The 27,671-nt window shown below is 35.6% G+C and overlaps 1 protein-coding gene across 7 annotated transcripts in view; it reads left to right on the forward strand.

Moving 5' to 3' along the window:
* The window catches only part of LOC127091272 (uncharacterized), a 48,126-nt gene that overhangs the window by 1,486 nt on the left and 18,969 nt on the right, over positions 1–27,671 (forward strand). For 2 of the 7 annotated variants that reach the window (XM_051029858.1, XM_051029864.1), the window contains exons 2-16: positions 355–507; positions 692–1,012; positions 1,337–1,497; positions 2,154–2,216; positions 2,605–2,722; positions 2,830–2,939; positions 3,030–3,122; positions 9,173–9,296; positions 9,966–10,033; positions 16,598–16,684; positions 16,903–17,055; positions 17,149–17,244; positions 17,379–17,438; positions 17,527–17,648; positions 22,667–22,754. In XM_051029858.1, coding sequence (XP_050885815.1) covers positions 772–1,012; positions 1,337–1,497; positions 2,154–2,216; positions 2,605–2,722; positions 2,830–2,939; positions 3,030–3,122; positions 9,173–9,296; positions 9,966–10,033; positions 16,598–16,684; positions 16,903–17,055; positions 17,149–17,244; positions 17,379–17,438; positions 17,527–17,648; positions 22,667–22,754 — 1,584 coding nt within the window. In that variant the 5' untranslated portion in view covers positions 355–507; positions 692–771. The remainder of the gene's footprint in view (positions 1–354; positions 508–691; positions 1,013–1,336; positions 1,498–2,153; positions 2,217–2,604; positions 2,723–2,829; positions 2,940–3,029; positions 3,123–9,172; positions 9,297–9,965; positions 10,034–16,597; positions 16,685–16,902; positions 17,056–17,148; positions 17,245–17,378; positions 17,439–17,526; positions 17,649–22,666; positions 22,755–27,671) is intronic. The other 5 variants (XM_051029861.1, XM_051029860.1, XM_051029859.1 and 2 more) reach the window with 5 other exon arrangements.

The raw sequence follows: 27,671 nt of genomic DNA on the forward strand, positions 1-27,671 counted from the left end.
ATTATTCCTTTGCTTTCTACTATCTTGTACAAAACTAATTATAATAAGGGAAGTGAGGATATCAATGCTTCTTTCAATGTGTGTCTACTATCTTCCTTCATGAGATGGATGCCCTGTCATCTACATGCATCCATCCATAAAGGCATAAGTGCTTATATTTTTGTTTTAATGGTGTTGGCATGATCCGCTACGAAATTAGAACAGGTTATTGATCCAGAAAAACAATTTATTAGAATGACAATTGTTTTATGTGTTTTTTTTGGTGTGGTGAATAATACCTGTTTTATTTAGTTGATGATTCTATATTATGAGTCAAATTTTGAAATAATTTTGACATATTCTTTCTTCTGTCAGGATTACACTGCTCATTTTTCTTGGACCTGTGCTATTGTGGCTGGATTTTCTGATGATTTCTGCCATGATCCTTTTATGCTGAGCTATCTTTGTATTTTAGAGTATTCTTGTAATTCAAACAGTTTCAGAATTGAAATATCATCTTGTACACCTGTAAACATTTAATGTTTTAGTGCTACTATATATCCAATTTGATAAATTTCTATGGTGTCTGATGATTTGCATTGAATTGACGCTTTCGATATATTACTTTTGTTTCTTGCTTTGACTAACTTTATATTACTTTTTTGTGTTTCCACCTCTAAATATATTCTTGAATTCACATGAAACCTTGTAGATTTATATTGTTTATACGTGGAAAATGGAGAAGAACTGACTTCATCTGAATTCTTGGATATACTTCCTAAGCAGTGAAGAATGGAGACTTTAGCTCAACTGGAAGCATTGTGTGAGAGGCTTTATAACTCACAGGATTCTGTTGAGCGAGCACAGGCTGAAAGCACTCTGAAATGTTTTTCCTCAAATGCTGACTACATTTCGCAGTGCCAATATGTTCTCGATAATGCATCCTCTCCATATGCATTGATGTTGGCTAGTTCAAGCTTGTTGAAGCAAGTCACAGAGCAAAGCCTTCCTTTACAGCTCCGGCTTGATATTCGTAATATTCTTGCTTACTTGCAGATGATTAAAACTAGGAGTATTTTAGGGGCTTTATTTGTCCATTTTCCAAACCCGATTTTACTGAGTGCGGTTTCAGCATAAGTAGATACCGTCAATAATAGCATTATATTAGGTGTCACATACTTTTGCATATATTAACCTCTCTTGAATTAACGTCCTAGGGAGATTTTCTCCTATTTTATTTTCAGGTTCTTTTGGGAAATTTGTATTCATAATTTTGGATTGTATTGCTGTCATTTTTTAAATTTAGAGTTGCTACTTTCTTTTTATCCATATTGATCAGATTGCTATTTTTCTGAAGGAAACTACCTCTTAAACTATCTGGCCAGTAAAGGACCTGAATTGGAGCCCTTTGTCCTTGGATCATTGATCCAACTTTTATCTCGTATTACAAAGTTTGGGTGGCTAGATGATGAAAGATTCCGGGAGGTTGTTAAAGAGGCAACAAACTTCTTGAGTCAGGTGACATGACATATTTTTATAAGATAGCTACATCTATGTGAACACGCCACTTTCTATATTTCACAGGCATTTTGTTTAGTACATGACATTTATTTGATGTATAAATGACATTCAAACCAGATTTCTTACATTGATGACTACATTAAATTAGCTCTTAATGAATCCTTTTAGTTTAGTGTTTCTCTTGTTTCTGAAAGTCCCTCTCTGACTTCTGATTTTAGATGCTGTATAGTCCACCCAAATGCAGCAAAGTTTAAAAACATTTCACTTTGCCACATAACTTTAGCTTGCCTTCTTTACTTCTTCAAATATATGTTGAACTGATTAGAAGAATGGGTTCACACCCAATATTTTCGGTTGTTGTCAATTTCTCACTATGGTGATGCCATGGTGGATTTTGTGCCAGCCACCATAGGCTGCAATATCTACTATATCTGCCATTCTTCCGCTATTTGCCACAACACCACGTTTGTATGAAGGATATTTGGGAATATGGTGGTTTAGGATTTTGTGATTTTTTCTTTCTAAATATTTTTGTTCTGTTTCATTTTCTTTTGATTGGTTTTCCCCATTTTTTTAAAATTCTTCTCTGCTTGTGTTATTACACTTCTAATTGCATTGAGTTTTTAATCTCACATAGTCATTACTTTTGGCAGGCACAGTATCATTATGCTATAGGTTTAAAGATATTGAATCAGATTGTTTCCGAGATAAATCAGGTTTGTGTGAATATTTAATGTTTCAATAAAAAGTAATCATTTAATAGCAGGCTATACAAAAACACAGCACACTAACTATATATCTAGTTGAAAGAAACATGTTTCTGAATAATATTCACACAATTAATCTGTATATAGGTAACTTTGAAGTTTATTGGCTTAGCTAATGATAGGAAAAATAGCCGTAAAATCTGTTCTTATGAAGGGTTCTACTGAGTAATGATGATTATTGGAATCAGCAATCAGAGAACGATAACCGCGTGTTATCTTTGATCTTAGTGTTACTTTGGTGATCTACCACATGTTATATTTGTTTTGAAATTGTGAATTTTTATTTAGCTGATGATTTTGTTGCTGTTACGTATTTGTTTGTGTTCTTCATTTTCAGCATACTGTTGGGTTACATGCTACTCGTCAACGTAGGATTGCAATCTCTTTTAGGGATCAATCCCTTTTTCTAATATTCCAGATATCGTTAACTTCTCTCTTCAAGTTAAAAGTGGATGGTATATTGAATATTTGATATGGTGGTCATACATGTATACACTCATTTTTTGGAGTAATAACACAATCCATTCTCTGAATTTTGTAATTGTGTTTTATGTACTCTTAGTTGGGAGCAAGTTGCAGGAACTGTCTCTGATGCTTTCCCTGAGTTGCTTATCATTTGATTTTATGGGGACATCATATGATGAAAGCTCAGATGAGATTGGTACTAATCAGGTATATACATTCCTTTGTTAATAGATGGTTGTCTCTATTGCCTTCCCCTAGTTTGCAGTTCTTTATTTGGAATTCACATTATTTTTACAGGTTCCATTAACTTGGAAACCTGTCCTTGAGGATCCCTCAACATTGCAGATATTTTTTGACTTTTATACAATGAATCAACCATTTTCGAAAGAGGTTTGTTTCTATTAATTTACTTTGGTAGGAGAGTCAATGCCTTCTAAATTTTTTTATTGAATACATTATTTTTGAAATGTCGTCTGAAACACCTGTCTAAATTATTTTTTCTACTTTTGTTTGGTTGCGATAAATTTACATTTCACAAGAATTCCTTACATGGTGGAAAACTTAATTTTTCTCTTTATCTTGCTTTATTTACTCCACCTAACCCTCAGCTACCTTACAATGGTCTTAATTTTCGGTTAACATCGTTGATTTTATCTTCCCAATATTTTAATGTGACATGGTATTGGAGTGGTGGCATGTGTATTGTGTTGTAAAATATTTTACTGATATATTAAAAAGTAATTCTTACATGTTACATCTACATGCTTTAAATAAGAGAGAATAGAAAACCTAATGGGCTTTGACTAATGGGCCTCATTACTAATAGAAATAATTACTATTTACAATCTAATATTTACAACACTCCTCCTCAAGCTGGTGAATGGATATCTATCATTCCCAGCTTGCAAGTAAGTTGCCTGAATCTTTCTGTTGGTAAGCCTTTTGTTAACACATCTGCCAGTTGATGCTCGGAAGGAACGTAAGATGTAGTTATCAGTCCACTATCCAACTTCTCTTTGATAAAATGTCGGTCAATCTCAATGTGTTTAGTCCTGTCATGCTGAACAGGATTATGAGCAATACTAATAGCCGATTTATTGTCACAAAACAATGTCATAGGACCTTCACATTGTATCTTCAAGTCTTCTAGAATTTGTTTCATCCACAATAGGTCACAAATTCCTAATGCCATAGCTCTAAATTCTGCCTCGGCGCTTGATCGAGCAACTACACTTTGCTTCTTACTCTTCCAAGCTACAAGGTTACCACACAGAAAAGTACAATAGCCTGACGTAGATCTTCTGTCACTCACTGATCCGGCATAATCTGCATCAGTGTAAGTCTCCATAGTTAGATTTCCACCTCTTTTAAACAAAAGTCCTCTCCCTGGAGTTGCTTTAAGATATTGTAGAACGCGGTCTACAGCCTGCAAATGTCTCACCCTCGGATCATGCATGAATTGGCTCACCACACTGACTGCATATGCCAAATCTGGTCTAGTGTGTGCCAAGTAAATCAATTTTCCCACTAATCTCTGATATTGACCCTTGTCAACTTTGTCACTTTCCTCCTCAAAGCTTATCCTGTGATTTTGTTCAATGGGAACACTTGCAGGTTTGCATCCAAGTTTGCCAGTTTCCTGCAAAAGATCAAGCACATACTTCCTTTGAGAAATAAAGATGCCTTGCTTTGAGTAGGCTACCTCAATTCCCAAGAAATACTTGAGTTGTCCAAGGTCTTTCATCTCAAACTCTGCTGATAATTTCTCTTTGAGGAAATGTCTCTCAGTCAAATCATCTCCTGTAACAATAATATCATCAACATAAACAAGAAGTACAGTCAGTTTTCCTCCTTGTGAATGTTTAAAAAATAAAGTGTGGTCTCCTTGACTTTGCTTATAGCCCAAACACATCATTGCCTTTGTGAATCTTCCAAACCATGCCCGAGGGGACTGCTTTAGTCCATATAAGGCTTTCTTCAATTTACACACCTTGTTAGCTCCATTTGTTATGCCAACACCTGGTGGAATCTCCATATACACTTCTTCCTCTAAGTCTCCATGCAAGAACGCATTTTTAACATCAAACTGTTGCAATTCCCATCCACATGAAGCAGCAAGAGATAGTAAAATTCGAACAATATTCATCTTTGCCACTGGGGCAAATGTCTCCTCATAATCAATACCATACGTCTGAGTATAACCTTTTGCCACTAGTCTTGCTTTGTACCGATCAAGTGTACCATCAGATTTGTACTTTACAGTATAGATCCATCTGCATCCAACTGGACTTTTGTCTCTTTTCCTTTCAATAATCTCCCAAGTACCATTTTTTTCAAGTGCTCTCATTTCCTCATCCATAGCTTGGATCCAATTTTTATTTTGCAATGCTTCTTCAACAGATGATGGGATTTTCACAGAATCAACAGCTGCAATAAAACTTTGATATTGTGTGGAAAGATGTTTAGTGGAGACATATTGAGAGATAGGGTGTCGATATAGGGAGGGACAAGATCTTTTATCCTTCCTCAAAGCAATGGGTAAATCAACTGGATTAGTGTCACAAGTATCAGAAATGGCACAATCATCACTAGAGGAATCATTTTCAGTACTTACCTCCGGTTCAGGCGATTGAATTTGTTTCTGGAGAAGGTCAGGTTTACTTCTTCTCTGATACACTAGAGTTGGTGCTGGAGGTGCTGATTCCTGTAAAACAGAAGGCCTTGAAGGACCAGGAACACTTACTGGCTCAGATTCAGGTGTTGAACTAGGACTCAAACTCAAACTAGGTGACAACTCGGGTTCAAGAGAGGGAACACTGATAGGTGTTCTAGGGAGGCTAGGACCAAGGATCAGAAACTCGGACTCAGACTCTGACTCTGACTCTAAGTCACTTATGTTCTCCCCCTGAGATTGAGAACGAGTGAAATATGACACATTTTCATGAAAGGTGACATCTTTGGAGACAAAGAATTTTCGACTCGGAGGATGATAACATTTGTACCCTCTTTTGTTGGGTGCATAACCCAGAAAGATACATCTGACAGCACGGGGATCCAATTTGTTGCGATATTGTTTGTGAACATGAACAAAAGCAACACAACCAAAAATGCGAGACTCAAGAGTGTGTAAGATAGGAACAGATGGAAAACGTGAAAGCATAAATTGGGCAGGACTTTGATTACCTAACACTCGAGATGGGACCCGGTTAATCAGATAGGCAGCAGTAAGAATTGCCTCACCCTAATAAGAGGTAGGAACAAACATTTGAAAAAGGAGAGATCTAGCAACTTCAAGTAAATGACGATTTTTTCTTTCTGCGACACCGTTTTGTTGTGGGGTGTCAACACATGTGAATTCATGGAGAATGCCATGTTTACTAGTGAAGTTGGAAAAGGTATGATTGACATATTCTTTACCATTGTCAGAACGAATTCTTTTTATGCCTTTCCCAAATTGCGTTTGTACCATATTATAAAATTGGATAAATATTTGTGGTACTTCGGATTTAGTATTCATCAAGAAAATCCAAGTTACCCGAGTACAATCATCAATAAATGAGACAAACCATTTTGCACCAAAAATATTAGAGGTAGGGGCAGGTCCCCAAACATCAGAATGAATCAAATCAAAAGGTTCATCACTTTTATTAAAACTGGAAGGAAAAGATACACGATTGTGTTTTGCCAACTGACAAACATCACACTTAAAAGACTCAACAGAATGGTGTAAGAACAACGACGGGAACATAGACTTAATTATATAAAATGGAGGATGACCGAGACGCTTGTGCTGAAGCCAAATTTGTGAGGCTGAAGAGGAAGACTGAGACTGGAAACAGGAGGACAACACCTTTGGATGGTCATCAGAGAAGTAGTATAACCCTTCCTTTTCCTTAGCAATTCCAATCGTCTGCCCCGTGGTAAGGTCCTGAAAAACACAATGGGACATAGAAAAAATTACTTTACAATTCAGATCACGGGTAAGCTTATGGATGGAAATTAAATTGTGGGAAAGTGTGGGAACATGAAGCACAGATTGCAACTGGAATGGAGGTTGCAAGTCAATATTTCCAGTGCCAACAACACAAGCATGAGAGTCATCAGCAACAGTGATATAAGGAATACTCGAAGGTGTGGTATAAGAGCATAATAATGTGGAATCAAATGTCATATGATTAGTAGCACCAGAGTCAAGAATCCACGCATTCTTAGGAATATTACCACAAACAGTAAGAGATCGGGAACACAAACTCTTACCAGTAACTGCTAGAGACCTAGAACCAGAAGGCTTACTCATGGAGTCAAGCATAGATTTCAACCGTTCCACATCATTCTGACTGAAGGAGGAAAGATCAGTTCCCCTCTTTTCAAAGCTTTCAGTATCCTGGACATGTGTAGCAACATGTGCCTGATACTGGTGCATGTTGCGAGAACCGCCACCTCGGCTAAGAACCTGCTCCCTCCCATGAAGTTTGAAACACCTATCCTTTGTATGCCCTGATCGGTTACAATGCTCACAATAGAATTTGTCACGAACATTCTTGGATGATGATGGTGGTGGTCCTTGTCTTGTTGTTTTGCTAGCTACTAATGCTGACACATCCGGGGGCTGTTCATGAAGCATAGCTTGACGACGGGTTTCCTCACTACGGACAGTGTAAAAAACTTCATTAAGATCAGGAAATTTTTCCTTACCCGAAATCTGCACCCGAATAGGGTCAAATTCAGCATTAAGGCCTGCTAGGAAATCAAAGATCCTATCCCGCTCAACAACAGTATTCAAGGTGGCAGTATCCTTGCTGCACTCCATCTTCAAATTCTGATACTGATCCAACTCAATCCAAAAACCATTGAGAACTCCAAAATACTCAGTGATCGAAAGATTTCCCTGCTTAGTGTTGAAGATTTTCCTCTTTAAATCATAACAAGCAGACATATCTTGTTTCATGGAATAACTGCGACGAAGATACTCCCAAACTGCCTTTGCACTTGAGAGATACATGCAATTTCTACTAATTTTTGGAGATATGGAGTTCCAAAGCCAAGTAATAATAGCAGAATCATCTTTATCCCAGGAAGGGAAGTTAGGAGCAGTAACCAGAGGAGGATTTCCTTCAATATGATCAAGCATGTCGCAACATTTAAGAGTGTGTCTGATGAACTGAGACCATTGAAAATAATTTTTGCCGGTAAGCCAATAACCTTTTTGAACGACAAAATCCTTAGCATTAAATGGGGCTGGTGGATTTGTGGGAGGTGGAGGTGGAGGTGGAGGTGGAGGTGGAGGTGGTTGATCGTTAATAATCTCAGCCATTGAAAGGACAATCGAGAGAAAACAAACCAAGAAACAGGATGGGTTAGGGTTTCAAAGATGAGTGAACAAAAAACAAGAAGCACGCAAAACAACAATGACCCAAACACCCAAAAACAACAACAAACTGCAAACTGCAGTAAAAAAAACTCCGCTACAAGGCGGCTAGGGTTTAGGCGGAAGCGAATCCCCCAAAATCGGGAACTCTTGATACCATGTTATAAAATATTTTACTGATATATTAAAAAGTAATTCTTACATGTTACATCTACATGCTTTAAATAAGAGAGAATAGAAAACCTAATGGGCTTTGACTAATGGGCCTCATTACTAATAGAAATAATTACTATTTACAATCTAATATTTACAACATATTGTATTTGAGTTTGACGCCTTCGTTAATTTTACTTATTATGCTTGAAACCTTTGCTTCTTTCAATACTATGACATGGTTTGTTATCCTCTTTACACAATACTGTTATATGTTTCTGATTTTGTTGATGTTAAGAATGGTTTTGACCTTTGCTATGTTATGTTTGTAATTGTTCAGGCTTACTGAACTTGTAAAGTATGATACTATTTGATCAATGAATATAGTATTTGAGCATTGCCCTATTTACTTTATATCTTATGTGCTAATATTTTTAGCCTAAACATAAATATGGGTCTGTGAGGAATAATAATGAGTCAACTACAAGACCCCTCCCTGCAAGTCTATAAGAGGAGGAAAATTATCAGTAAGGATATTTTTGGTCTTTTGTAGTTAGTTAGGATATTTTTGTTTTGGATCTCTACGCCCTATTGTACATGATGACTTTCTACATATAAGACTTCCTTTCTCTCTTTCGGGGATCTTTTTGGCAATTGTAGTTTTTACTGGAAATTCCAGTGAAGGAGAATATTCTCTCTTGTGTACCTTTTACCTTTTTCAGTCAATAAACTGTAGGGACGGATAAACTCCCTTTCTACTAACATTCTTCCAAAGAACTCTAACAGGGTCCTCTGTTTCTTGAAATTTACCATGATAGCAAAATTCTAAATTTAAATATGGTATTCTGCTTTATCATCAGTATGTAAAGAAACTCCTGTATATTGTGATTATTTGATATAATTTTTTGATAATATGTAGGCATTGGAATGCTTGTTGCGTCTTGCTTCTACTAGACGATCTTTGTTTTCTGATGATACTGCCCGATTGAAGTTTTTGTCACAGTTAATGCTGGGCACCAAAGAAATTTTGCAAACTGGAATAGGTAAACCATATTTTTGCCTCCTGCTTATTGTGCGTGTGCACATGTATTACCCTGCTAGTGTAATTTAGATGCCGATCCCAAAAATACTCCAGGGGATAGTAAGATTGATGCTATTATGAAATTTTTATACACTGTGTAATTTAAAATTTTGTTATTTGAAGAACTAAAATTTGAAAACTTTTGCAATTACAATCTAAGTGGTTAATGCATTTCAAATAGGTGGTTAATTACATCTAGTAGATGGTTAATGGATATATCAAAAGTCATGTCTAAACTCATTAACCATCAACTTAACTTCATAAACCACGAATTTGGAGTGATCAACTACAATTTTAAGGTGCTCAAATCTACATGTAGTTGAACAATCACATTAATCACTCAAAAATTTGTCGCGGAAGTTTGTATAAATTGGTCTAGGGATCTAGGAGGAAACACCCAATATGCTCCAGAAAGGTTAAATAATCAATTCCATGTAGAAACAACAGCCTATCAATGTTAGAGCGTCTGTGGAAATGATCACGAAACATTCATTACTCAAGTGAAAATAGGCATATAAATGTCATCGTTAGCATTGGTTTATTTCTTTATTATGTTTCAGTTCTTGGAAATTTATGTCCCTAATATTTTTTTCCAACTTCCCATATTTAATTCATTTTCATTGTAATACAGGTCTTGCTGATCATGATAACTATCATGCATTTTGTCGGCTTCTTGGCCGCTTTAAAGTAAATTATCAGGTAAGTCAAATGCTCTTACCGATTCTTCCTGTATCTCGGAAAATCTTTAAACCCATTTCCTTTTAACTGTAGACATGGTTTTATGGTTTTTTTCTATCTAAGATTTTTATATGAAACGCACATCTAGGTTAGCACTAAAATGAGAATAAAATTAAATCAATACTCAGCTGTCAATACAATTGTCAACATCCTCAAGTTGGCACATAGATATCTATCATGCCCAACTTAAAAAAATTTCAAAACTGTGCCTGAACAATCCTTTTGTAAGGATATCATCAACTTGTTGTGAGGTAGGCACAAAAGGCATGCATATCAGAACTGTGTCCACCTTTTCCATTATAAAATACCTATCAATTTCTACATGTTTGGTTCGGTCAATGTTGTCAATGTTGAACAGGATTTTAAGAAATACTAGTAGCTGCCTAAGAAATACTAGTATCTGCCTTGTTATCACAATACAACTTCATTAGGAGAGTTATATGAACTTTCTGTTCTTCTAGAATTCTTTGAAACCATAGAATCTCACAAACACCTTGGGCCATTGCCGTAACTAGATGTTGACTTCCTATCTGAAATCAGTCTACATCACTAAACATTTCTATGCCTTGTTGACCTGTTTTCTTAAAGAACAATCCTATGTCTGGAGCACTTTTTAAGTATCTTAGAATGCGGTAGATATCCTCTAAATATTCCTCATGTGGCGAGTGCATGAATTGACTCACTAAACTGACAAATGCTATATCTAGACGAGTATAAGATAAATAAACTAGCCTACCTACTAATCTTTGATACTGAGATGTTTCCAATGGATCACCAGTGTCATTACAACATGTTGAAATATCAGAGAAAGAGAAACATTTAGGTAAAATCGGATGATTGAATAGCATTTAGCCTACCTACTAATCTTTGATACTGAGATGCTTCCAATGGATCACCACTGTCATTACAACATGATGAAATACCAGAGAAAGAGAAACATTTAGATAAAATCGAATGATTGAATAGCATTACGGAAGTTCTATTATATAGGGAATTACACAATTAATTCTATTAATTTATAAGGAATATACTATGGTATATTTACGGAATTTGCTATGAAATATTCTATTCTAAATATATGCAAATATCAACACTTCCTCTCAAGTTGGAGCATATAAGTCAAATGCACCAAACTTGCTACATATATAACAACATGCAACGTGAAAAATCATCAATAAAGATAACAAAATACCTAAGTAGAGATAGTACGCAAGGGACGACAAACTTCGGAGTGAACTAAAGCAAAAGGGGACAAAGTCCGTTTATTGACTCGATTGGAAAAGTAACTACCAGTGTGTTTCCATAACTGACACGATTCACAATGCAAATTAGATGACTTCGATAAACATGACATCAATTTCTGTAGTTTGGAAAGACTTGAATGACTTATTTGAGCATGACTAGTGAGAGGAGAATCTGCGACTGAGCATGTTTTAAATGACGCAGGGAGGTAGTAAAGGCCTTGAGACCCACATCCGACGCCAATCGTCCGTCCGAACTCCGATCTTGCAGGGTAACATTACTGTTCGTGAATGTGACAATACAATCAAGAGAAGGAGTTAAACAACTGGATGGAAGTAAATTAAATGGACTATTAGGTATATATAGAGTAGAAGTAAGAGAGAGAAGGTAGAATTTGAACAATATCAAATCCTTGGGATCACGTTTGAGAATCATTAGCAGAAGTTATTGTTAAATCCGAATATTATTTTGTGATAATGAATATACAAGCACTAATATATTTAAATAGAGTATTTTGACCTAATAGGCCTTATTAAAAGTCTAAACATGAATTACTAATAATATTAAAGTTAACTATTTACAACACTCCTCATTAAGCTAGTGAATGTATATCTATTATTTTAAATTTGGAAACAATTCTTTCAAAGTTATTGTTATTTAGTTCTTTCATTAGAAGATCTGCAAGGTTGCCGTGGGAGGACACATATGTAGTGCAAATAAGACCACTATCTAATTTTTCTATAATGAAGTGTGTCAACTTCAATATGTTTGGTTCTACCATGTTGCACTGGATTATGGGCTATGCTAATTGCAGACTTATCATCACAATAAAGTCTCATTGGTTCATCACACTTTATCTTCAAATATTCTAAAATCAATTTTATCCATAGTAATTCACATATCCTTTGTGTCATTTCCCTAAACTCTACTTTAGCACTAGATCTTCATACTACAATTTATTTTTTACTCTTTCAAGTCACAAGATTTCCATCTAGGAAAGTGCAATAACATGTAGTTGATCTCCTATCTACAATTGACCCTGCATAGTCGACATCGGTATATGCTTCAAAGTTCACACTCCCATTTCTTTCAAATAAAATTTCTGTACCAGGTGTTCCTTTCAAATATTGTACAATTCGGAATGCAACTTGTAAATGAATCTCTGTTGGTCGGTGCATGAATTGGCTGACTAAGCTAACAACGAAAGCAACGTCAAGTCTAGTATGTGAGAGGTATATAAGTATTTTGACTAATCTCCGATACTTTTCCTTATCAACCGCAATATCTTCTTTGTTTTGCAACATTACACTTGGATCAACTAGTGTATTTGCAAACTTGCATGTTGTCTTGCAAGTCTCATGCAGAAGATCAGTAATGTATTTCTATTGAGATATGAAAATTCATTTTTTTAGAGTGGACAACTTCAATTCTCAGAAAGTATTTCAATTTTTTCAATGTCTTAATCTGAATTCCTTGGCTAAGTGTATGCCTAACAATTCTTGTCCTTACTCATCATTAGCTGTAGCTATAATAATATCATCCACATACACTAGTAACATAGTTACTCCCCCTATTTCAGAATGTTTGGTAAATAGGGTATGATCTCCTTGACTTTGTTTGAAGCACAAACCTACCATAACTTTAGTAAATCTTCAAAATCATGTTCGTGTCGATTGCTTTAACCAGTGTTATCAAATAGCGACACTATGGCCGCTGTGGCGGATATACATGACGATTTTTGGACTCGCCAGAATGGTAAATATCGGTCGGTATTGCGGGTTTTTCCTCCATAATCCGCTATAACAGCGCCGCCAAGTGGCCAACATGACGGGTTTTTGGCTCTCTGCCATGGACCTCCATCTGCCGACAACACTGACTCTAACCCATAAAAGGATTTTCTTAACTTGTACACGGTGTTGACAGTATGTTCACGAAACCCACAAGGCACATCCATGTAAATTACTTCTTCAAGTTCACCATGAAGGAATGCATTTTTCACATTAAATTGGTTTTAGTTCCAATTTTAATTAGTTGCTGAAGATAATATCACCTTGACAATGTTCAATTTTGCAACTAGAGCAAATGTCTTTAAATAATCTACTCCATAGATTTAAGTGAATCCTTTGGCTACGAATCTTGTTTTGTACCTCTCAATAGATCAATCTACCTTGTATTTATCAGGGTATACCCATTTGCACCCTACAGGTTTCTTTTTATTTGGTAGAGAAACCAATTCCCAAGTATTATTCTTATCTTGCGTGTCTATCTCCAAATCCATTTCCATTTTCTGTCAGACAATGCCTCAGATAGAGAGACATGTAGTGTTATAGTGTTCATATTTGTGAGGAAGGCTTAATGGGTAAGTGAACTGTGTTCGAAGATTAGGTAGTTGGACAGAGGATAAAGTGACTTTTTGGTAAAGTTTTTGGTATCTTTTCTAATGACAATTGAAAGATGTAAATCTTTAGTGTGATGATAGTGGTGGTGGAATTGAGTTGGAATCTGGTTCATGTTCATGATAAAATTCAGAAATTGAATCATTAGAATTTGAAGGGCTAACATAATTTGTTTCATGTAATGTCGGATCAGGGTCTTGGATATGAGTAGATTCAGGAATGATCTTTCTCCTTGTATATACTAAATTCATCGCATATCTTACATCAATTTCAACATTTTCATTTTTTTTTCCAGAAGAGTAAAGTCAGAAAGTAGAAGAGACTCATCTTCCTTATTTACGTTCTCCCCCTGAAGATGAGTTTGAACGAAGTAACTTAATTGTTCATGGAAAGTGACATCTCGAGAAATAAAGAATTAATGAGATAGTGGATGATAATATTTGTAACTCTTTTAGGTGGAAGAATATCCTATAAAGTCACACACTTTAAGGCTATATGATCAAGTTTCCTTCTACCATTACTATGAATATGGACGAATAATGTACACCCAAATATTCTAGGAGTGAAGTAGGTGGACACATTAGGATAGAACAATGATAAGATTTCCATAGGAGTTTATGAGATACAATGCGGTTAAAATTGCCTCGCCTTAATATTTCTTGGAAATTTTATTTTAAGATATCACGACACATGTTTGGTCTAACAAATGCCCATTTTTTCTCTCAGCAATGCCATTTCGTTAGGTGTTTTAACACGCGAAGACTCATGAATGATACATTCATTCTGACACTTATTAAATTTATGATTAAAGTAATCCTTCGCATTATTAGACCAAATCCTCTTAATACTTATATCAAATTAATTTTTAACCATGGAGAAAAATTGAGGAAACACAACTAACTTTAGATTTTTGTTTAAGTAGACCCAAGTAACCTGAGTACAATCATCAATAAAGGTTATGAACCAAGGAACACCTAAAATATTTCGAAGATGGATTCCACACATATGTATGAATTGGATAAAATGGAAAAGTACTCATTTTATTACTAACGAAGAAAAGATATGCGCTTGTGTTTAGCAAGCTCACACACCTCACAACGAAAACTCTCAACATCTAATGTTTTAAATGAAATAAAAAATAACCACTTAATGAATCTAACGAAGGATGACCCAGGCGACAATCGTATAAGAGAACCTTCTCCGTACTGGTCTTTATTGATCCTGAAAAAAAAGAAATCGTTGCTGAGAAAATCTGGGTTTGAATCTTTGTTATCCTAATAGTAAAGACCATTATATTCTCTAGCACTTCCAATCGTCCTCCCCGAATTCTTGTCCTGAAAAACACAAGAGTGATTATAGAAAATAAGTCTTTTGAGTGTTTGTATGGAAATTTTAGACTAGTAGACAATTTTGGGATATGAGGGACCTTAACGGAACACCTGGAAAAGGAATTCTATTCAAACGTAATGGAAATGTTAGGCTTGAAGCCTATACAAATGCTGATTATGTAGGGTCAATTGTGGATGGAAGGTCAACCATAGAGTATTTACCCTCGGAGAAAATCTTATAACTTGAAAAAGTAAAAAGCAAAAGTGTGGTAGCAAAGTTTAGTGTTGAAGTAGAATTTCGAGCCATGACACTAGGTATATGTGCGCTCATACTTTTCTAAGACCTTGCTAAAATGGGAAGAGCTAATGAAACTTTATTGTGACAATAAATCAACAATTAACATAGCTCATAGTCCAGTGCAACACGATAGAATTAAACATGTTGAAGTTGACAGACATTTCATCAAAGAAAAACTTAACAGTGGCTTGATAAGCACACCATAAGTGTCATCTCAAAATCAACTTGCAGATATTCTAACTAAGGGACTCAACAACCACAATTTTGAAAGAATCTTGTCCAAGCTGGGGATTGATAACATCTATTCACCAACTTGAGGCGGTGTCGAAAATCTCGCAGTATTTAAAAAAATTGATTTAGTAAATTTGTAAAATCTTTCTTATTTATGTACATGTTGATATGATTATATGATTAGGAAAACCACTTTAATTCTAGAGAAATGCAATTAGAACAACTTACTATTTCCTCGATTAATACTCTATGTCTCATAAAAAGTGTCGCATTTGCACTTTTCCTTTGTCTCAAAATAAATGTCTCTTTACAATATCAATACATAATTATTATTTTTTCGACAACTATATCTTTATTTATTAACTTTCATTCTATTCAACTACTCTATTAATTATAATTAATAAGAGTATTTTAATAAATGATACTAATTTTATCATTAAAATCAACACACCTAATCAGTTTCTTAAAAATCTCGCATAACTCAAATTTGACACTTATTATGAGACGGAGGGAGTATAGGAATTATGTATATATTGAATATATTAGATGCATCTTTTTATGTTTATAAAATGAGAAAATAATTTACTCATAGTATTGATCATGTTCCATCACACCAGCAGACAACATACATTCTTACCAATGCCCTTCCGATGAGCATATATGAGAATATTAGATTCAATATGGGTATGATAGGTCTATCACCTAGGTTGAGGAATGTTGAAAACTAGCAAAGAATATGTTGTGCAGAATCAGTTGATTCTGTTTGTACAAATCATATTATGATACATACAACTCATAGAACTTTTATATAAATTAATTAGTTGACTGTTACCTTCTTTATCACAGTTAATCTTAGCATTTATATGAATAATTGTTTTCCTGATTTCTAGGCTAAATTGGCTCTACCCTCTTTGCCGGCTTTACTATATATACATCTCATGTATTATTTATCAATTCAATGAAATGTAAAAACATATTTCTGCAGAAGACATTCTCTTACCTTTTCCTTATTTCTTTATTTCCACTGTAGTTATCAGAACTTATAAATGCTGAAGGTTATAGTGATTGGATACGCTTAGTAGCAGAGTTTACATTAAAATCTTTGCAGTCTTGGAAGGTATGTTTCTATGACTATTTAATATGTTCCCCAGGGCCACTGAAATATACACTTTGTTTGGTGAAAGATAGGAGCTGTATGTAAGCCTTTCTTTACGATTGGAGGGTCATCTAAATTGATAAATTTCTTTTCCATCTTTAGGACGCTGCTTGTATTGTTTTCATAGTTTCAATTAATTGTTTACTTAATAATTGTGCTTTTTTTTCTCTCTCTTTCAGTGGGCTGGCAGCAGTGTTTACTACCTTCTAAATTTATGGTCTAAATCAGTGACCTCTGTGCGGTATCTCAAGAGTGACAAACCTAGCCTGCTAGATGAATATGTCCCTAAAGTTATAGAATGTTTTGTATCATTGAGATTTGATTCATTGCAGGTCAGGTGTTTTTGTACTCTTTTACAGAGATGCGTTAAGTGAGTGAAGTATTTTTTTTCCTCAATTTGACCTTAAATCAATAAATAATTACAGTCTGAACTATCTGATGAACTTGGTGAAGACCCACTTGACAATGTAGAAGTGCTTCAAGATCAACTTGAATTTTTCCCTTACCTCTGTAGATTTCAGGTTCATGCTTTTTCATTCTTCTCCTGAGTTTCATGTTACCGTATGCACAAAATTATATTCTTTTAATACCATGTAGTTTATTCTTTGAATAACTATCTTTACTTTGAGTTCTTTATTGTTTCGATGAATTTCAGTATGAAAGTTGCAGTTCATATTTAATGAAGATAGTGGAGCCTATCATACAAAGCTATATGGTATTCTTGCGGTGGTTGTTCTTAGTAAAGTGTTTTAGGTTTTATTGTACAATTGGCTGATTTTGTTATATTTTTTATTTATGTGTAGAAGGTAGCAAATCTCCAAATCCCCATGAATAGCTATGAACTTTCTGTAACTGAAACCAAACTTGCTTGGTTCACGCACATTGTTGCTGCAATACTCAAGACAAAGCATACGTCTGGTTTTAGGTAATTGCTTAAGCAGTTGGTGAAAACTAAGCACTTTCGGGCAATTAAGTGTTGAGTTATCTATTAACAGAATTGTTCTGAGATGGAAAAATGTCATGTATTTCATTGAGTCATCATATGCTATATATAATTACAAGATTGAATGGAAATAGCTAATCATTCCAAAAATAGTTTCCTAATATTAAAGGACATTGATGCTATAGATACTAAATTGAATATATGTATAGCTGGTACATAATTGAATATCTTCATGATGTTATTGGCAATTAACAACAAGATATCAATTGCCTAAAACCTCCCCTCAAGTTGGAGCATGCAGATTGTGGATGCCCAACTTGTTTAGAAAATAATCAAACTGTTGTTTTCCCAATGCTTTAGTAAATATATCAGCTAGTTGAATATTAGTGGACACATGGTGAGTTGAAATGTTGCCTTTGAGAAGCTCATCACGTAAGAAGTGACAATCAACTTCGATGTGTTTTGTGCGCTCATGGAAGACTGGATTGGCAGCTATATGTAATGCTGATTGACTGTCACAATATATCTTCATGGGGCAAGATTGGGGGACACCGAGAGAGAGCAAAAGTGCTTTCAACCATTTGAGCTCACATGTGGTAGTAGCCATGGAACGATATTCCGCCTCAGCCGAGGAACGTGAGACAACATGTTGTTTCTTGGTTTTCCAAGAGATAGGAGAATTCCCAAGGAAAACAATCCATCCAGTGAGAGAGCGCCTAGTCAAAGGACATCCTGCCCAATCCAAGTCACACCAGGCATAAATTTGAAGATCACAATCAGCTTGGAGAAGAATACCTTGGCCAGGATTTCCCTTGAGATAACGGACGACACGGAGAGCTGCGTTCCAGTGCTCTTCTAAAGGTTTTTGCATAAATTGAGCCAACATATGAATAGAGTAAGAAAGTTCTGGTCTAGTGATAGTTAAGTAGACCAAACGACCTACTAGTCTTCGATACCGATCCGGATTAGAAAGAGGAGTTCCAGTGGCCAAGGGAAGATGATGATTCTGATCTAAGGGAAAACCAACGGGTTTAGCTCCCAACAACCCAACTTCGGTGATGATATCAAGTGTATATTTCCTTTGACACAAGAAAATCCCATTGGAGTTGCGAGCCACCTCAAGGCCAAGAAAATATTTTAAAGGGCCAAGATCTTTCATATGAAAGCATGTGTTCAAGTAGGATTTGAAGGACTCAATTGATTTGTTGTTGTTTCCAGAAATGATAAGATCATCCACATAGACTAACACATATAGCTCTACATAGTCACGATGTAGAGTAAAGAGAGAATAGTCAGAGTAGCACTGTATAAAACCATACCGTTGCAGAGCATTTTTGAGTTTGGCAAACCAACATCGAGGTGCCTGTTTCAATCCATATAAAGATTTGTGCAAGCGGCATACTTGATTTGGTGTAGAGGTCTTGAAACCGGGAGGTAATTTCATATATACTTCTTCATCAAGCTCACCGTGTAAAAAAACATTGTGAACATCCATTTGGTGAAGTTCCCAGCGCTTGGCAGCCGCAACAGCGAGAAATGTTCTCACAGTTACCATTTTTACCACTGGTGCAAAGGTTTCATGATAATCCAGCCCCTCAACTTGGTTATTCCCCGTAATAACAAGTCTTGCCTTATAACGCTCGATAGTTCCATCTGAATGATATTTAATCCGATACACCCATTTGCTACCAATAGCCTTTTTGTTTGGAGGAAGCGTTTCTACTGTCCAAGTGCCATTATTTTCAAGAGCTTCAATTTCCAGCTTCATGGCATCTCGCCATCGAATATTTTTGACGGCTTCAGCAAAGTTTTGAGGTTCTGTAGCTGCAGAAACAGCGGCTAAAAATTTCCTGTGTCGTGGTGAAAAGTTAGCATAATTTACATACTTGGCTAAAGGATAAGGTGTACCTGAGGGGCGTGATGAAGCAGTAGAACAATTTGAGGGGCATATCTTAGTGATGGTATTGGTCACAAAGTCTTGCAGCTTGGTAGAAGGCAATTTGATACGATGACCACGTCCCAAATTTTCGATAGTGTCTGCAGCCTGTGGTTCCTCACTGGTTTCAACAAATGATGACATATTTTGGGAGTCAAATGGAGAAGATCCAGCAGGAGATTCAATTGAAACAGGTGGCGTGACACTTGACACATCTTTATCAAGTAATGTTGCAGTTTCAATTGCTGGAGTTGAGGGGACAGCAGGTATAGTAGGAACAAGCTGGAAAAAATCGTCTTCAATAACATTACTAAAAGATGCACCAGGCAAGATGTGATCATTTTCAGACGGAATTTCGGCAGCAAAAGGAAATTCATTTTCACAGAAAACAACATCTCTTGAGTTAAAGAAAACGCCCAACTCTAAATCACACATACGCCATCCCTTGGTGCCATATGGATAGCCCACAAATACACATTTTCGACTTCTAGCAGCAAATTTATCACCCTTATGATGTTGATTATGCGCATAAGCTAGGCAACCAATGACACGGAGGTGCTCAAGAGAGGGACGTTTATCATACAAGAGTTCAAATGGAGTCTTACCATCCAAGTTCCTTGTAGGAGTGCGATTGATCAAATAACACGCAGCAAGAGCACATTCACCCCAAAATTGAATTGGAAATTAAGCTTGAAAGCGCAAGGCACGGGCAACATTGAGAATATGTCTATGCTTCCGCTCCACTCTTCCATTTTGTTGTGGTGTCCCAACACATGAAGTTTCGTGAATTATACCATTGTCACGAAAATATGTTTTCATGCAAGTAAATTCGGTCCCATTATCACTACGAACAATCTTTACTTGTTTATTGAATTGTCGCTCGACCATTGCAAAGAATTGACAAAGATATTTAGAGACTTCTGTTTTCTCAACAATGAGATAAATCTACACCGCTCTCGAGTAGTCATCAACAATGGTTAAAAAATATCTAGCGCCACAAAATGTTGGGTTGCGATAAGGCCCCCATAAATCACAATGGATTAAATGAAATGCAGAAGTTGCTTTATTTTCACTAATTGGAAAAGTATCTCGAGACTGTTTTGCTCTAAGACATATTTCACATGATTGGGTACATAGATAATTGTTTCTATTAGAGCTAACATTCGGAAACATTTGCAGAGCCTTCAAAGATGCGTGTCCTAGTCTGCGATGTAACAGGTCCAAAGGAATTTCCTTATTTGTTTTCACTGCAGCTGCTTTGACCATCTCTTTAAGATAATATAGCCCCTCTCTTTGTTCACCCGCTCCAATCGGCGTCCTCAAAGTGGGGTCATGTATAAGACAAAACTTATCAGTAAATTTAACAGTGTAGTTAAAATCTTTTAGCAGCTGCGATACTGAGATAAGATTGCAGTGTAAACTAGGCACATATAAGACATTAGTTAATCTTATTCTTTCATTGAGCATCACAATTCCTTCCTTTGTCGCCATTGTCTCTTCACCGTTTGGTAGTCCAACAGAGCACTCAAAAATATTGTGCACATTGGTTAAGCATTCCAGTTGACCGGTCATATGATTTGATGCACCTGTATCAATAATCCATGGCAAAAAGGAACACTTACCACTTAGCTTCTCGGTTGCACCTAGCTTTACATTGTTCAAAAGACTGACCAATGCTTGCCATTGATCACTAGTAATATTTCTTGGATTACAAATATCGGAACTTGACGTTTCAGAAGCAACCTCTTCTTTAGATGGTTTTGCTTGTGCTACATGAGCCTTAACAGCTCCTCCACGTTTTTTGTTGTTAGAAACAACGTTATATTGTTCTGGTTTCCCACGCCCGGTTCCTTTCAACTGTCCGCATTGTCGATCTCCCCACCAATCAGGATATCCTATTACCTGAAAACAACCATCTGAATCATGGCCCGTTCGATTGCAATGACTGCACATTCCTCCTTTTTCTTTACGTTTGAAGTTGGACTGCACTGCAAACGCCATGACCTCACCACGATCTTCGGCCGTACGGGTCACATTGCGCAACCGTTCCTCCTGAATTAATGTCGCATAAACTTTGTTCAATGTAGGCAGAGGATCCTGAGCGAGAAGATTGGACCGTACTGTTCCATAGAGAGCGTCATCTAATCCCATGAGGAATTGATGGATTTTCTCTTCTTCGCGTTTCTTTTGCAACACAGAGCTGAGATTGCACTTGCAACGCCCACACTTGCATGCCGGGATCTGATCGTAATTCGCCAATTCTTCCCACAACTTCTTCAGTTTCCCATAATATGTCACAATGGTCAGTCCTTTTTGTTTGCATTCAACGAGCTCTGCTTTGAGCTGTTGAATACGTGGTCCATTAACAATGGAAAACCGCTCCTTAATGTCTTCCCAAAGATCCATGGCTACCTCCATATGCGACATAGTTGATCGCAATGAAGGTTCAATTGTGTTCATGATCCAAGAGACCAACAAGGAGTTGTTAGTCCACCAATCTTCAAGATCTGAAGATTCCTCATCAGGTTTGCTGATTGATCCATCAACAAAACCAAATTTCTTTCTTGCTCGAAGTGCCGTTCTAAGTGAACGAGCCCATTCGTCATAGTTTTCTCCCTTTAATTGAACCTGTGTTATCAAACTCCCAGGATTATCATTGGAAGTGATATCATAGGGAGAGATGGTTTTTCGGATGACTGCTCCATCGCCATTGTTGACTGACTTGGAAGATTCCTTCACAGGAGAACTTTCACCTTCACTGTCAGACATGATTTAAATGTTTTATTCTATATGTATAACCTGCTCTGATACCATAACAGAATTGTTTTGAGATGGAAAAATGTCATGTATTTCATTGAGTCCTTATATGTTATATATAATTACAAGATTGAATGGAAATAGCTAATCATTCCAAAAATAGTTTCCTAATATTAAAGGACATTGATGCTATAGATACTAAATTGAATATATGTACAGCTGGTACATAATTGAATATCTTCATGATGTTATTGGCAATTAACAGCAAGATATCAATTACCTAAAATCTATGATTTCTATATTACAGTGGAGAATCGCATGAGGTACTCGATGCAGAGATTTCAGCATGTGTTCTGCAATTGGTAAATATTTCTGACAGTGGAATTCACAATAAGGTATATGAATATTCATGGATAAAATTTAGTGTATCTGAAAATATTTGAAAATTTGCATGATCTTAATGAGTAGGCTCTGGTTTATTCAATTGATAACAGCCGAGTAGTACAACTAACAGAGGGGGAAAAATCATAATATTCCTAATTTATCTGGGCTCTGGTTTTTTGGTCTTACAAAGGATTTTATCTTCCTAATTTATTTATTCCCATAAAATCATAATATTCCTAATTTATCCACACTCAGTATTGGGTTTTTGTTTTATATTATATTTCTGCAGTATGCTTTATTCGGAAAGTCTATTTGACGTCAACTGAAAAATCTAAAAAAGTTTCTTAACAGAATTCTGAAAACTGAATATTCTGTTTCTCATTAATTCTTAGTAGTGATGATTACTGTTAATATTTAATATTAACTTATTAATATAGGAATAGTATGTAAATATACTCTAGCGTATTCTGGAATATTCCCTTAGCGTAGCATATTGGGTAGATTATTCCTTAGCATAATCCTTTGTAATTATTACTCATTATTGTATTATTGGCTGTGTAATAAAATTTCAGTAGTGCAGTTTAAACACAGTTTCACCTAATGCCTCTTGTTTTCTCTCTTATTTTGTCTTTTTCAAGATGATATCTAGAGTCTATTGAGAGACAACCATTCACCGTGTATCCAGTAGACCCACTGTCATCTGTTGAGAATTCTTTTTCGGTCAACTATGTTTCAATTCCGATTTGCCCCTCCTATGCTGCCATCACCTAGTCTGACACTCATTTCGGGCCACCACCGCCACTGCAACCTCCTCCTCTGGCGACTTTTCCTGTGAGTAGGGGTGTGCATGGTTCAAAATCCAAACCAAATTGAATCAAATATATGGATCAATTTGGTTTTTAAAACCACTTTGACAAAACCGGTTTACTTTTTTAAAATCGGTTTATGTTTGGATCGGTTTGGTTAATAACCGGTTTGCACTAAAAAAACTAGTTTTATTTGGATCAATTTTAAAACCAAATTTCCCTCAAATTTATTTCGATTAAAACTTAGTTTCCAATCCAACAACTTAACTCTATCCAACCGCTTTTGAAATCAATCACTATTCGTCTGCGAAGAAGAAATGCTAAGAAACTGTTAAAAAGAGTTTCAAACTTCAATTTGAAAAATCAAAATTGAGTAATTATATATATATATATATATATATATATATATATATATATATATATATATATATATATATATATATTTTCTTTTGTTTCACCTTCTCAAAAAAAATGCTCTCTCTCTATAGTATTTTATGACTCCACTCATCTTCACTTTTATTTTATATAAGTAAAAGAGATTTCTTAGAAGAAACTTAGGAGTCTAATGAATGAATTAATATAAGAAAAGATGCTAAAAACAACTCAGTAATCATATACTTTCAACATAATAAAAAGTATTTAGTATATTATGTTGAATGTGGGAGGAGAGACTAAACACATCATTATGAGACCATAATTTTAAACACAAAACTCTATTCAAGAAAAGATAATTAATGTGTATTTTTTTATCTTATCATAGAAAATAATTTTTATGACTTTTTATTTACTTTAATTGTCACTTATGAACCAAAAACAGAGAGAAAACAAAGCAATTAGTTTCTAAACCTAATAATGTGGGTTTTTAAAATAGGTGCACCATATTTTTAAAAGTGGTTCTTGGGAACCAGTTGTTTTGCACACCCCTACCTGTGAGTGACCACCACTCCTCTACTATCTTGTATCCTCTCGATTGGCCTGTCCTATGAATATCGCCACTATCGACCACCACAAATGCCACTTCCTTACCCGCGCATGAGATTTACGTACCTCCACACTCCATATCTACCCTTATCTTTCAATTTTGATTCACGGAAATACCTTTTCGACAAGCTATGAAGATTTCTTTAGGTGGTGTTAGAGTAATCTGAACATCAATACTGCTTCATCAGTTGCACACACAGATAATATATTTGTTTGTCTCTTAATCATCTTTTCTTGAACATTGTGTTCTTGACCCTGGTGCATCTGACCATATTACTGGTAATAAAAGTCCGGGTTCTTGTTCCAGTCTGGGCCAACACATATGTTATAAAGGTCTAACAACTCATAAGCTTAACACTACCAACAAAATCTAAGTCAAGACTTTTTAACTCTAAAATGTCTCCTATCTCCGATTGTCACAAATTCTATCACATGCCTAAAATACAAGCTAACTATGTAAAATATAAATTGTGACTGTCACTTTATATAAATCCTTTTTAGGTTCTATTTTTAACAAATGTAGGACTTGATTTTTTTTTCAATACACTCTTCACGTCCAACACTATTTGGTTTAGTGCGCGGATATAAATTATAGGTGATCCGAATTATTGATATGTGAGATTTGGTTTTTCCAATACATTCCTTTATGCCTAACACTATTGGATTTGGTGCATATATAAATGGTGGATGGGCCGAATCAATATACTTTTAATATCATGTTAAAGTGAAATTAAATTGAGAGAAAGATCAAAATTCTATTGATTGAAAGATAGAATTGTACATTAAGTGATGTGATGTGTACATTGAGTGATGTGATGTTGCAGAAGCATCTATTTATAGATTATGCTACATCAACTAATTCTGTTAGGGCAATTACAACTAGCTAACATCATTAGGCATTTTGTTAGGAGAATTACAACCAGCAGGCAACAACTGACACTAGGGATGACAATATGCATGGTACACATGTACCCGTCCTTATATTCGTGTTTTAAAAAAAATCCCTGTACCTAAACTCATACTTGCGTAGGCATCGATGTTTGTATCCGTACCCATATCTAATGAGTACCTAAGTATCCATACCCGTTATCCACATTTCTAGTAAAAATAAATCTATCAAAAATCATATTATTTTTAGTTTGTAACTGTTAAGAATGTGTGGTTTAGCCTAACTCAACCCTACAAAACCGGTTGGTAGAGTGAGGGCTGTCCCCACTTATAAACTCATGTTGAGACCATATATTATCCGATGTGGGACTCTTAACAACCCCCCTCACGTCCAGGACTGGACATCTGGAGCGTGGAAATAAATGGTGGGTGACCCGATAGCGGAAACCATAGTAGGTGGTCCACCGGATCTTAAACAAGGCTCTGATACCATGTTAAGAATGTGTGGTTTAGCCTAACTCACCCCTACAAAACCGGTTGATAGAGTGAGGGTTGTCCCCACTTATAAACTTATGTTCGGGTCATATAGTATCAGATGTGGGACTCTTAACAGTAACTTTCAAAAAAATTTCAAAGACTTTATTGCTGGATTATGAAATTGTTGGAATTCCCGCTTTCATTGCGGTCCGCCCTTAGGCTATGTTTGGATAATTTAAAACTAACGGAGCGGAGCGGAATACAACGGAATGGAATGGAACAGAGTGGAACGAAACGGAACATAAACTTCATTCCACTGTTTGAATATTTACAATGGAGCGGAACTAATATTCCATTCCACTATTTGGAAATTGGACGGAGCGAAAATGCATTATAATTTTTTATTCCATTTATACCCTTGAACACTTAAGATAAAAAATACTACAATATTGATAGATCCAACATTCATACAATAAAATAATACATATAATCATAAAAAATATCAACTTAACATTTTAAAAAAAATTAAACATATTGTCATAAATTTAAAATATATAAACTTAATAAACAAAATACTTAACAAGTGCATAAGTTTTTCACACCATACTTAATAAACAAAATCAAGTCTTGTTAATAAATCCTATTTTTATAGCACTAAGAATCCAATTTTTATTGTAGATATGTTACTGTATGCTACGAAAATGTTATAGCACTGCAAATTCAATTTTTATAGCACTGCAGATTTAATTTTGGTTGCAAATCCAATTTTTGTAGCAGGTATTATATAGCTCTGCAAGTCCAATTTATATAGTATTAACTAGCATTATAAATCATGAAGAAAAGCAATCCATGGACAGTAATGATAGAAAAAGACACACAACAATAGGAAAAAGCAACAAGGAGCACACAAGAGTATCATACCTAATTTCTAAAAATTGAAATACTTATGAACATGAAAATAAATCAATAGAACATACATATAAATAGGTGAAAAAATAAGAAGAAATATGACATACCTTGTTAGGATAGAAAAAGAAGCAGGTCTGAAAAGAGAAGAGTTACAGTGAATGAATAGAAAAATGTCACGTGAATTGAAGAATGAAGAATAGGAACGGTTAATAAAATTGAAATTTTTGAGGACAAAATTGTAATTGGGTTATTAATTGATTCCATTCCATTGGATACACTCCAATTTGGGGGAATGTAAAATGGGTTAAAAAAGTGGTATTGGATGGAATTGGTTCAATCACACTCCATTCCATTCATTTTTTGCAAAACCAAACAATGGAATATAACTCTACTCCACTCCATTCCATTCCATTCCATCCCTTTCCATCAATCCAAACAGATCCTTAGTCACCTAAATTGCGGCATTTACCTTGCCTTTATTGCGGTCCGTCCTTAGTCGCCTTCATTGTGGTCTGCCCTTAGTCGTCTAAATTGCGGCATTTGACTTGCCTTCATTGCAACCTCCAACATCTTTTTCATTGTGTTGGGTTTGAAGGGGTAGATTTAGTCTCACATTGCTTAAATATATGGCATGTGTTGTGTTTATAAGTGGGGACATTCGTCATCTTACAAAAGTCGGTTTTGTAGGGAGGAGTTTGACCCAACCCACACATTCTAAGATGGTATCAGAGCCTATCCTAGATTATTTTTTGGGCTTTCCATATCGTCCATGTCTCGGCCTCATTGTGGACCGAACATTAGGGGGTTGTATTGGAATTTCTGCCTTCATTGCGGTCCTCTCCTAGTAGCCTAAATTGCGGCATTTGA

The sequence above is a fragment of the Lathyrus oleraceus genome, chromosome 6 (assembly GCF_024323335.1).
Source record: "Lathyrus oleraceus cultivar Zhongwan6 chromosome 6, CAAS_Psat_ZW6_1.0, whole genome shotgun sequence".
Lineage (NCBI taxonomy): Eukaryota > Viridiplantae > Streptophyta > Magnoliopsida > Fabales > Fabaceae > Lathyrus > Lathyrus oleraceus.